A 13,588-nucleotide genomic window follows, 5' to 3' on the forward strand; every position below is an offset into this window, starting at 1 on the left:
TCCTGTGTATGATATATTTTCTTCCTACCATCAGCTAGGCAGGGGGTGGGATGCAGACAACACAAAGAAACAAAGGCATAAAAAGTAGCTTGCCTGTGATGAAAGGTACACAGGGTAGAAGGAACAAAAGAAGAGGGAAGAATTTTAAACACAAGTTGTTTCAGTGTAGGGGTTTCTCACAGGAAAGAATGCCTTGGCTACTCTGAACTTCAGAGACTAAGAGGATTAACATATATTGATTGCTTTTTTTTTTCCCCCAACCCATTTGGAAAATTCAGGCTGCTATATATGGAGTTGGAAGCTTAACTTTAGACTGTTTTTAAAACTACATTTAAAGAGTTAGCACTTGTATGGGCACTCAGATGTGCCTTCCTTGTAAGTAAGTTAGAAAGAAATTTCTGACTTGACTAGTGCTGCTCTGCTCCATTTTTAAGGTCAGTAGAGAAAGATGCACAATCAATTCATCACACACCAAGGAGCCTCATCACGCAGTGCAGTTTCCTTTTATATTCTGGGTGCTCTTTCATGGCGGTTTTGACCTAATTCCCTTCTTGTCTCAGTTGTGTACATGGTCCCATGCTCCATTTTTCAGATTGGTAAAACAATGTAGCTGTTCACACACAGCACTAGGAAATGGCAAGAGGAAAGGATCGTAGTGCATTGGTTGTGGGACGCATCAGTATCCATCTCTGCTTACATTCTGTCGCCACTGAATCTCATCAGCTGCAGCCAGCAACTTTATGCAGCTCATGGCAGGGCAAGTTCCTTGAAAACAGGGAGGCCCTAGCAACAGCCCTGCTGTATTGCAGCTTGTTATGGCAACAACAGTGTTGTCTCACAGTGCTATCAGACCAGGGTCTGATCAGCATTTCCAGTTTTATCATGCACCTGTCTAGTCTTACAGTAATAAAACTCACATCACAAACTCGCTGTAAATCCACTGTGAGAACACACTGCAAATCTGTGAAGTGAACTTGTTTTCAGTGTAGGAAGGCATCTTACCCACATACACCAAATACCTCTCTTATTCCCAGCAAATGCACTCAGAGCCTGATTGCTCTTTCACATCCAAGAACTTGGCAGTGATGTCCTTCAGACCATCTTGTCAGCAAGTTCCATAGTTTTGCCCATACCACAGTAAGGCAGTACCTGTTTTCCAGGTAAGTTGGATGACTTTGTGGCTTGGCCTAAGTAAACCAGCAGTAGTTCCTGGGCAACTTTTCTCAAGGCTCCTGAAGTTTTTTTTCCTCTTTCTTGGCCTAAATGCTTTTTGATTACTAGGAGAAGTTAGGGGGCCTTAAGGGAGAGCAGGAGGCTAAACACAGTCTCAACCATTTCCACAAAACTGGTGGCTTTAAAGAGGTCATCATCACTCCTAGTCCAGCCACAGGAGAACAGAGTGTCCCTGACCACATATTTCAGTTCTTCAGTAACATAACTATCATAACATGGGTTGTACCTCCAAAGGTTCATAATCACTTCTGCATCCTGATTCCTTTCTCAGCTTGTCTCTAGAGATGCCACCTCTCCCACCTGGGATCTTCTCTGTGCCACCACAGTTAAGATCCTCCTTACTCATACATAGCCTCTAGCCACTGCAGCTACTGATCCTCTTGCTGATGAGACACTGTTTGGCTAGGCCACGATGGGCACTGCCACATTTCCTCGTTTCTTGTGAGCATCTGTTTCTTGGCAGCACAAGGAGCCTGCTTCTGGGCCCCACCTCCACCCTTCCTCACTCTGCTCGGTAGATATGCCAGGCTGCTAACACTAATTGAGCTCCAGCTGCCGAGCCCCCCTGTTTTCTCACAGAGCACGCTTCACTTCCCCCACAACTAACCCCCCTTTCTATTTATTTAGGCTTACACTATTACAGCAATAGGAGAAAAAAATCCTTCTCTAAGCTTTGAGTAGCCTGTTAATGAGTATTACAGGTTGCCTCCTTGTTTTACTCCAGGCACTGTGGGTTTGAATGCTCTGAGCCCATTACAAAGCCTAAACTTAAAAGAGTGTAGATACAACCTTCCTCTGCCTTTGCCCAAATCCCCTTCTGTATCCTTCTCTGCCCTCGGGAGAGGGGGGGGTTTCCCTGCCAAATGCTTTGCAGGCAGCAAAGCAGATTCCTGGGGCCAGATGAAGGACGCCAAAACCCAGATGGGCAGCAGAGGGTCCGGACCATTTGTGGCTTGATGTGCCAAAAGTTCTGCTAAGCCTTCATTCCCCTCTCTGCTTGGTATCACCCTGAATGAGAAGCTACTTGTGACACTTCTGCCAGGTGGGTCAACTGCACATCAGGGCCCCTCTTCCCTCCCCCTCATGCCTCAGTCAGATGTGCCTCCATGGTCCAGTAGCCTCCGTCTTTCTTCTCCCCACCCTAGGTCTCACCACTGTCTCACTCGGAATGAGATTCTGCCAAACCAGTGTTTTCTCACCTAGCAAATCCTCACATTTCCTTCAAGCCTATCTGTACCCTCTTGAATTCTCCAGCAATCATCATCTCTGCTTCCCCTTTGATCCCCTTCAAGTTCCTCCTGTATATCATCTCACATTTATTTCTTCCCCTTCTCCAAGGAGGCTGGCCATGCCTCTTTGTCCCGCATCCCCATCTCAGACAGCATCGTGCCCCCAGCCCTGCTCTCCTACCTGCTAGCTTTTAGCAAGGTCAACAGTGAGGCAGACAAATTGTGTGATGGGGTAATTCACAGACCAGTGCTGTTCAGGCATGTGCTCAGCCTCCTAAGGGGAGATGTGGATGGTAGCTGTGCACCACAAACACAGCGGCATGAAGAATCAACAGAGTATCAATTAACACAGCTTGACTTACTGGCTTTTCTCTTTTCCACTCTGGGAAAAGTAAGATAGGCTTGACTGTTTGCCCCCTTGCATAAATCATGTTGCACACACAACCTGTTTTTCAGCTGCTTGCTGGATTACTCTTAAGAAGTTTGAAGAATGCTTCTAGCAACACCGAGGAGTCAAACTAGGCCCCAGGTAGTCAAAAGCCCTTCTGCGCAGATGCTCGTGGCTTTGTGTGCACTCCTGTGATAGCCATCACCCACTGTGATGCAGCTGGTCGCATCTAGAAGGGGGCCTGAAAAGCCATACAGCAGCTTTTGATCTGATGCTGCTTAAATGTAAGCTCTGATGCTAAGGGAAGAATGTGGATGTGTGTATATAGGCATATTAAAAAAAGAAAATACTTTTGTACTCTACAAACACAAAAAGCTGCTGAGTTCATCCAGTCCTGTGCCCCTGTACTCATTCGATGCGAGCTCACAACCCAACAAGCGCTTCCGCACTAGGACACTCTCAGGCTTTTTGAAATGTTGCTGCTCCTTGCTGCACTGTTTCAAACAGCTGCATAGACCTTTTTGTATGTGAATGGGACTGGCAAAATATTTCCTGGAGGGAACAGAGCAAAAACTTTCTTGGTAGTAACACTATCTCCTTTTTTTTGAATCACCTTTCCTAGAAATGTTCCTTTACGTCCTGTTTTTGTTTGTGACTACAGCTGTGATTTGTATTAAAGCTATTGCGGTTTCTTCCTTGTCAGAATATTTCTAAAGCACAGGAGTGCATCTTCATGAAAATTTTTGAATAAATTCCCTACTCATTATCCTGGTGTCTGTATAGCTAAAGGCAGAGGAAAAACTCCCAGTGCTAGAAGCAATACATTTGCATGTGCTGTCGCTGAGCTGTGCATGCAAACAAGGTGACCTACAGCCTAAAAAATACCTGCCTGCCCTAATGCTTACAGTACAGCATTGCCAGACTTGCATGTTTGACAGTGTTAACAGCCCTCCCATGTTTGACCAGGTGTGGGAGAGACCCTTCTCTCAACAATACTAGCCAAAAGAAACAGAAACCAATACAAATGCAAAGCCTATTTGGTACGTTGGCATGAATTTGGCTGCTGTTAGGAGAAAAAAAAAACCAACAGTACTTTGAAGGTTAAAGCTCTTGCTTTTAATTCAAAAAGCAGCTTCCCAATTCAAATTCATGGCAGACACCAAATACGCTGCTGGTTAGGCAAGCAAGTATGTAACTCTTCCTTCCACAAGTGTCATTGTCAGAAGACGTCCAGCGAAGCACTAAAGGTCATTATCCATTATTCACAAGAGGAAAATTACATATTTATTCCCTTGCAGCTCAAATAAATGTTGCCTGAAGCCTTGCACAGATGGGCCCTATTTATGGTAACACCTGACCTTGCCAAGATAAGGTTACTAGATGCTCTCAGACCTGGTCAGGCGCTGTGTTCTACACATGGTGCTGGTATCGAGCACCTTCCCACAGCGTCAAGCACCTGCTCCCTCCCTCAGTGGCCTGTCCCCGCTGCTTGCCTGCCTGTCCCAGGGCTCTCTGGTCACCATAAAACAGTGGCACCAGGACGATGACCTACCCCAGCTGCACATGAAAGTTGGCTGGTGCAAGAGTGTTTCTGACCTGAACAGCTGTCACCGTGCCACTGAGAGAGGCCAAAGACAGCCTGCGGCACGGGTTAGCGAGTGTCCTCGCCTCCCTCACCTCCTTGAGATGCTGGAGTCATAGTTACAGAAGGGAATTGCGCACTTGATTTTGAGGGAAGCAAGATGTGGTCCACTGAACAGCACCCAATTCTGCAAGTACTGCTTCTAGTTCTGCTGGGGCTGTTTATGCAGAAACTACAACCGAACCTTGCAAAATGTATTTCTAGTGAGTATTTGAGCACATTTGTGGAAAGTAAAGTTAAATTTACCTTCCCAGAAATTTAACGATAGGAAATGTTGAGATGAGGACAAGGGTCTTCAATTGTAGAAGAGAACCTACCTGCTGACATAAGTGACAAACAACTTGAACTTGGGACAGTGACTCAAAATAAAACTGGAGAATGAAGTATAGGTCAAGAATTAGTGACAATATATTAACTCAAGTGTAAGTTAAGATACTAAATGTGATAGAAAAGTGTGCCATCTACTCTGGGTCAACCTTCCCATGGAAATATATATCCTTCTGTAGTCATAAAGTTGTCACTGAACTCAGCTAGCAATTGCATAGTACTACTCTTGTTGCTGCTCTTAAACCTTTCTGATAAACTCAAGTCCACTCAAGCCATTCTGAATTGCAGGTGCCCCAGGCACAGAAATAGCATTAGAGCCCCATTGACAAGCACACAGCTTTCAAAATATCTTGTTTATTGCAAATCCTGACAATTCCTCCCTTAAATTAATTGGGAAAGAAACTTTCAAGCCTGGTCTAGTCCTTACACATGGTAACTGCTGCTATAATTACATCTTTGGAAACTGTAAACTCTTCCTGGAAATGCTGATTTGCACTCTGAGGGGTTCATATTAAGTATTTGAGTGGCTCAGTGGTTTAGTTTACCTTCAACTCTTTTAAGCTAAGAAAGTGACACAGCTCGGCTGAGATAACATGAGGCTGGTAAAAGCTCAGTCAAAATTAATTTCTGGACCTTAACAGGTATACGGGGTGTAACCTCAGTGTATACAGACACTGTTATGTATACTTAGCTTTGTTTGTATTAGGACATAAGTTCCATCGATTTCACTTATTTTCTCTGTGTAATTCACAAGCACAGGTGATGGGTCAAGCTGCAGTATGATGTGTAAATCACGGCTTATGCAACATTTTGGCAGTGAAGCTGGCAACGACAGATGCACAGTCAGCCTCCACCCCCACCCTGCCAGCTCTTCACACTGGGGCTGGTAATGCTGGAGCTGTTGAACTGCAGAGAAGCAGCTACGTCAAGTGGTAAGGATCCATGAGAACCAGCAAACAGAGCTTGTGCAGACTACAGTGCCTGCTGAGTTAGTTCTTTAGTTCTCCTCAGTATTTCATTTCTGGTGGAAATGATACTGATCATGCATGACCAGCAAATCCCCCAGCAAGTAATCTGAAGAAAGAACACAGCACAACAGAGGACAGTGCCCTGGGGGTTTCATGCTAGTGTGGACTGGTTGTGTTTGTGGGAGATGAAAGTAGGGACCATAGGGGTAAGCAGTGGTCAAAAACTGTGCTGAATGAAGGCATGGACAACGCTTATGCAGCAGAAGTATCGCATGCCCAGAGACACCCTCTAGGAAGCCAAGGATCTTTGCTGCAATGCTGGGAATGAGCTGGATCTATGAGGTGTCACCATGGCTATTACTCGAGAGATCCCTGGACACCTCTTGTCACCCCAGCCTAGGAACCATGAAAAGTTATGATTTCCTCCCAACCACAGAACACTAGAAATCAGTACTAGTCTCCAGGTCTAGGATGCCACAAGACAGATCCCTCATTTTAGACAAACCAAAAATGTCTGAGGGACTATCATTTTCCCATGCCATCTGAAATACTTCATAAGCTGACTGAATTTGTTCATTAACAACACTAGTGGAAATAAAATTTCTCTTCCCCAGCAACTATGTTGAAGACAGGAGCTTTCATCTGGCATCTGGAAGCAGCAAGCCAAGCACTGCAGACCAGTCTGGCCTGCCCTTATCCACAGGTACTGTGGATGGTCCCACCTGTGCAAATCCAGAACTTCACCCTGCAACGGCAGGTGAATAATTGGGGTTGAAGCCTCACCTGGTCTGCTTCGCACAATCATTTTTATATGTTTTAAGTAGCATCAGGCTACTCTACCACAACAGCTCAGAAAACCTTGATGTAGACGTATGCAGGATTACACTTGGGATACCAGATTTGCAGCAGTTGACTCACCTCATCTGGCCTTCATGTTTCTCTACATCATCATGCTCAGCCCAGTTCAAGCCAAGCAGAGCATTTATCAATGCCACTAGAAGTTACAAATGAAACCTGAGACATCGGAGATGGTTAAGGACCCACGAAAAAGACTGCTGTCTGAGGGTGAAGGAAATCCCACAGGGCCACTCCTCCTCCGGGAGCGAGCACCCCTTGCTCCCTGCTGCCCCAGCCCTTACCTGTTTTCCTGTCATTACCATCTCCCTGAGCTAAAAAGTATAAGCATTGACCGCTGCATGTTGCCACAGCAGCCATTGCAGCAGCAAGCAAAATGGCAAAGGCAGAAAGCCTGATCTTACAGCACCCCTTGAACAGCAGTAGAGGAAAAGTCTGATCTTTATAGAGTGAAAAACTAAACTGAGATTCCAGCTTCCCCAGCTGCTCCATCCCCTCTCTCCGGGATTACGGGGCAGCAGTGGTTGGGAAGAGTCCACGTCCACCAGAGATAAGCTGCACGTTCTTGTTAAACTGCAACACTTTTGGAAAAGACTTTTTTTCCAAACTGGGGTGGGCTCAGTTTGATGTAACTTTATTGGGTATCATCTCTGACACAGCCCCTTCAACCTGTACTTACTGAAAATGAGGTATTTTCTCATGCTGCTGAGGAATACAGAAATGAGAACAACAAAAAGAAGCCACATTATGGTACATCATGGTAACGTTTTACGCCACAGGAGATAAAAGTGATCTTCCGCATTTATGTTCCAATTTCTAAATAGAGATTGGTTCTTATCTAGCATTTAAATAGTCATTGACCTTTTGAGAAAAAAACCGATACAGTAGGTAATCATGATTGAAGGAAATAAAAAACTTAAAAATACATACATACACAAAGACAAGAAACATGTCAACACCACTTTACCACTTTTGTATTTTATTGTGGAACTGAATTTGTTTCTTTTACATCAAATATCCTCAATGGACGAGGGGATATTGCACACAAATATCATAAAAGCACTACATATTACTTTCACTGGAAACTAATTTTCTACATTAGATATGACTGGATAGAATAGAAGTGATGCAAGATTATAAGACATAATACCATACACAGCTGCAGACTGACACAAACACCATTCAGAACAAGAGAGAGGAGGTGTGTGAGGTGCTTCTCAGCCAACAACAAGACTGTTTCTTTCCATAGTTTGGAAGGTAATGGCTGCATGCAAATGTGTGAAAGCATATTTCAGATTTTCTCTTTTACTGTTGTGATTACAGCCCAGTCTTGAAGAGGTAGCTCCTGCCATCTGGAGCTCCTAGCTAGTCTAGTGCAGAGAAGCTGCTTTTTTAATTCTTCTTGTTTTTTCTTTCTATATTTTTATGCCATTGTTTTATTTAGTTACTTAATTTTTTTAGATTTTTTTGTAAATTCACAACAAACAGACTTTTTTCTTTTTTTTTTTATTTTAAATAGCAAACATTTTCAAACCAGGTGAATAATATAATTGCATTCTAAGAAATGCTTACCCCTAGTTGCTTTTAGTGGTTTTTTTTCAATTATTAAGTGAAAAGATGAAAGCTTACAGTTTCTTCCAAGTGTAAACATTATTCTTTTTCTAATAAATCCAGACCAACAAAATTACTATTTCTCTCAAAACATTACTGAGCAAGAACCTCTGGCAACAGTTGAACAAAGAGAAGCGTATGACAGAAATGTCCCAAATGCACAGTAAATGCTCTTTGGAGCTGACTTGCTTGTGGTGGGAGGGATTGAAAATTCAATTAACAAATTGATTAAATCTTAGTAAATGAGTACCAGAACTCTCCTAAAATGTGTAGGCTATCGTAGATAATTTTTAAAAAACCCCACACATTCATATACACAGTTATGTCCATTCACCACAGTATGTGAAGTAAGTAAAAAAAAAAATTCAAAAGTGATTTCTATGAAAGATGGGGTGAAAATAGAGGTCAATAAAGTTAGGCCCACCACAGGACTTTGAAAAGGCATGCAAGAGAGGCCCTGTCCAATTTCAGGAGTGGGGTGGGATCTCTAAAGTTAATTCTTCTTTGAATTACATGAAGCAGTACAGTAACAGCATAAAGATCATGACTGGGGATGCTGTTACGGGTAATACCATCATTTAAATGGAGTGTCTTTTACACGCAGATATTGAATCTTTATAATTAATCAATAACAAACCATGCTCCTAGAAATCTATGCTGATCAACAGCACCCATTGTGAATGTACATGGTACATTTTGATGACTGTTACACTAAACTAATTGTGTAGTTCTAGGACAAGCACAGTTAGATTAGTTCCACAGGCAGGAAAGACATTAAGGGCAAGAGGAGCTAATGGAGGAGTTCATCGCTGTGTTGGACCCAGGTGCTGTTGCCATTTGAGAAGGAATGGATGAAACAGGCATTACAATAGTTCAGAATAGCCAGACCAGGGTTTTAGTATTCTTGTAGCAGCAAAAAAAGCAAATGTACGTTTTGAGACCAGCTGTGACTGTCTTATTATTATTATTGTTATTATTTTAAAAGAAAAACAAATGCTTGAGCCATCACAAACTTGCTTGGGGAGACTTAAGGCTTGATTCCAATTTCATTTACAGTAGGACCACATAACTGTAACTTCCCTGTTTGTAGTGAAATTGCTGCTGATTCACAGGAGTAAATGGCCTAAGGGAGATTAGTCTCAGAACCACTGCTGTACTTAAAACAGATTTTCTACCAAAGCAGAGATACAAACTGTTTCAGATACTGTCAAAAAATCAGAAAATCTGTTCCCACCCACTAAAAAAATCTGAAATCTGACCTATATAAGAAAGTAGACAAAGCAGAAAGAATTGTAGAAATAGTACAACTATTCTGCCAAACTTTTTGCTTATAACTTTGTAGAATATGCATTACAAAAGCAATTTTAAGTGAATGATTATGAGCCCAGCAAACATGCTTGTTTTCACAATACATTTCCACCTGCCTTTTGTGCCATAGTCATTCTGAGTTATTCTTAACAACTTAAAAGGTATAGCAATAAATAAAACAGCATTACTGGAGATAATAAAAAAAAAAGAGAAGACATTAAAAATAAATCAAAACCCCCAACAACTGACAAACAGTAATTCACAGCATTAAATGGGCCTCAGGAGCCCACATTTAAAGGACCCTAAAGCAGTATAAAAAAACCTCTCATAAAAATTAGGAGTGCAAACATATACCTATTAAACAAAAGTATGCTAACAACGTAAAACTGAAATAAATTATAAGAAAAGAAAATAAAATGAGGTCATAGTTCACTACATTGTGAAACTTAATACCAGCCATAATGCTGAATCATCCAGACCAGCACATATCTCCATTAGAGAGGCCTTTACGCCTTCTTTAAATTCAGATCTGCAAACCTTCTACAATGTAACAGATTTTTTTAATTGGGGTAAAACTTCTGAGACTAAAAAATCCGAACTCTCTTAAATCACAGAACAGAGATGTTGTTCCTCTGCAAGCAGTCTAGAGAAGAAAAGGAAGGGGGAGAAGCAAGGAAAGGAGAGGAGAGGAAAGAGGAAAAGTGACTTATTTTAGCTTATTGCTTACTCTGGCTTTTTTTGAGATCTTGTGAGGGTTGAGAATGTAGGTTACACCCTTGTAAGTATTAGGCAATCAGCTTTCCAAATCCCATTTTCTGTCATCATCAATAGATTAATTTTATCCCCAGGGCACACTTCCACACGTCTAGCCCCAAAAAAGAATTATCAGTTTACTCTTTTCGATAAATTTTACCTCAATATCCATTCTCACTAGAACCTTAAACAACATTATTCACTTATCTTACAAAGCCACTAAAAAAATTGCCTTCACCTGAAAAGTTTTTCTTTGCATTTTCCTGTAAATGAAAATGTTTGTTAAAAATTCATCTATTAAAGGTTCACACAGCACTAAAAAAAAGGTTTCTGTACATTTGTTCCCATATTCACTCTTAAATTAAACAAATAGAATAAGGTAAGACAAAGGAAGGTTGAATACTGTACAGGCTCGCAGGTAACCTTTTTCATCATTCTGAAAGTTTCACTAAGTTTTGTAACTCTGATACTGGACACCATTTCAATCGTGCTTCCACAGTACAAAAGAAGCTTTCAAAAAAATGCTCATCTCGCCTTGTTGAGCTGTCCAGGTGCATCAATGAAGCGTTCCCATCACTAACATATGTAATTCATAGCACCAAGCTGTTTGACCAGTCAGAAAGGTTTCTAGTACCACACATGCACACTCACACTTCTTTACTGGTGTAACTATGTACCTACACAGATGTTTTATAAATTTGCTGTCTCAACATTAAAAAATAAGTGCATCAAGTTTCTCTATACATTCAAGTCACTTCCTAAGGCAAATTGTCAACTGTATGTACTCCCGACCGCTTTGGTATTTTGCTTCAGTTAATTGACAGTGGACATGGGTGTGCAAGCATGTGGACTGGTCAGTTCTGGCTGGAGTGAGTGGACTTTCACTGGGAGCATGCCTTAGACCAACAATTCTGCATGTTGAAAGAAATGTTTTAGACTTCTGGATGGGGTGCAGACTACGTGCATATTTGGCCTATGATTGTTTTGGTATGTCAGTATGCAGAGTTCAAATTAAAGTAGAAAACTGCTGATGAGCATTTAGGTTGTACATCCCTTTCTAGCCACATTCTGTTTCTTTTTATTTTTGAGCTAACTTAATTCTGTAAAAAAAGGATCCCCCTTGCGATAGCTCAGACTGATACAAATTTAAAACTTTCTTTTCATGTGAGAGCATAAGCAGACTGCAGTAAGCGATACATCTATTGCCATGATACTAATGCGGATCTAATTATTGATTACTTTCTCCTCCTACCCCTCTCTCTCTTTCTCTCTCTTTGTGTTTCTTTAGAGGACAAATGCCTCTACCTGGCAGAAGTCAGTTGGGGTTGCTAGTGCATGGTTTCCAAACGTTCAGCGGAGATGAAACTGGATCTGTATTTTCGCAGTAATTTGAACCCTACTGTGGGAATACTGTTATTTCCCTTAGCAATCAGCAAAGACTGAAAAATATTAGTGACTTGCATCACTGTGACACAGTATAGCATTGGCAGGTATATAGTTCAGCAGTTGAAATAGATGGGTTGAATTTTTAGAAAAGGTGTTTTCAAACTGAAGAATTTCTGGAAACAAAGTTTAATCTTGTGTTGTATGCTCTCGTTCTTACAGTTCAATCTTGCATGCAGGAAAAGATTCATCTTGCATAACAACAGTGCTGCTGCTTGCCAAAACCATGATGTTGAGGTCCTGCTGTTTCTCATGGGTCTCTTGGTACCATTCCCTCATCACTTCTGAGTCATGGGTTGGGATTAAGGTCACCTGCAACACAAAACAGGAGAAGTGCTGAGGAATGGATAACAGAAACACCTGCTAAGAAAAAAGCCTTTGTCAGAAGCCCCAGCCAACAAGTATGTTTCCCTTTTGGAAAGAGCAGGTCTTTATGCAATAAGTACTTGAATAAATGGACAGATAAAAGGAAACAAATAAACACATAGATAAGGCAAAATAACTGCAAAGAAGAAGTTTATCGTAGTAAAACCTTGGTTTTGTAGAAGTGTGGAGAAGTAGCAGTCTGTAGTGGCACTGATAGCTTTTCAGGTTATGAACAAATATTTTGTTTACTTATTGTTCATGATGGAAAGGCACATGTGGTTTCTAAGTGTACGTGATTACCGTATTAGCCACGAAGCATACACTTTTCTTTCCTGCTTACAAACTGCAATGTTTCCAAACTTGGATCATATACGGTATAGATGTAACAAGCCAAATGGCTCTGTAAACCAGCTCCCAACTATTTTATTCACCGTGAACAGGTCTGAAGGGCCAGAAATGGGGGAGTGGCTGAGTGTGGTGCAGCTCTGTGCTTCACTCAGGTGTCCTCTTACGTCATCAGTGAAACGAGGTGCCTGCCTGGGGACCCCATTCCCTGGCAGCCATGGTCCACTCCAGAGGTGCTCTGGCTTCCCATAGTTGTTTCCCAGAGAAGGTTAAATTTCCAGGCAGAGATACTAATGAAGATCCTACCTGCATGTTACTCTCCCACTGCGCCTTGCCCTCCAGCAGGGAGTCCAGAACTGCCCTGCTTGGCTCCTCGGCTGCAGAATCGTTCCCGCTCACCACGTAGTAGGATGACCGCACCCTCTTGAAAAACTCAACATCGACGTTCTTGCTATTGCTGTGGTTGGGAATGTACACCAGATCCAAATAGACCGGAGGTCCTGGAGGCACTGCTGTACATTTTGCCACCTTAGTATTCCCAGGTCCTTTGGTAATCAAATAACAAAATAATATATCACAGGATTGCTAAAAACATGCATTTACTAATTACTGTTATAACTGCTGAGGTGAGATATGTCCAATCATGGCATTACGCTCCTACATCCTAATGACATGTTCCAGCTTTGTTATATCTGGATTACAATTATAATGGGAGGAAAAACTTGAATAACTTTAACTATATAATACAATAAAAACTGACTACGGCGTAAAGAAAAATTGACTGAACCTTTCCCAGTATTATACTACTAACATCCAACAATTACTACACAGAGCTGTGATTACTGAATTACCAGACAACAAATGATGTTGTTATTTTCCAGGTTAAGAAGTACGGCTTTTCAAAAGTCTTTGGTATGCACGATTATAAAACCTAGGGTCACACAGCGAGCCATGCAGATCTGAAGCAGTCCTGAGATTTGGGGTATCAACACGTAGCAAGACGTGGTAGCTGTTGATATACTCAGACTGCTTTACAGGTGCATCAGGAAGCTACTACACTTGAGCAGAAAGAGGGTCAAAGAGGAACTTGGCAGGACACAGAAACTTGTAAAGCAGTTAC

General features: G+C 41.9%; 1 protein-coding gene across 1 annotated transcript in view; it reads right to left on the minus strand.

The window, feature by feature from the left end:
* Positions 1-7,604: 7,604 nt before the first annotated feature.
* The window catches only part of MAP1B (microtubule associated protein 1B), a 77,746-nt gene continuing 71,762 nt past the window's right edge, over positions 7,605-13,588 (minus strand). The window contains exons 6-7 of the mRNA XM_064437726.1: positions 12,775-13,013; positions 7,605-12,069 (exon numbers count right to left, since the gene is read on the minus strand). Coding sequence (XP_064293796.1) covers positions 11,914-12,069; positions 12,775-13,013 — 395 coding nt within the window. The 3' untranslated portion in view covers positions 7,605-11,913. The remainder of the gene's footprint in view (positions 12,070-12,774; positions 13,014-13,588) is intronic.

This window comes from Phalacrocorax carbo, chromosome Z, assembly GCF_963921805.1.
Source record: "Phalacrocorax carbo chromosome Z, bPhaCar2.1, whole genome shotgun sequence".
Taxonomy (NCBI): domain Eukaryota; kingdom Metazoa; phylum Chordata; class Aves; order Suliformes; family Phalacrocoracidae; genus Phalacrocorax; species Phalacrocorax carbo.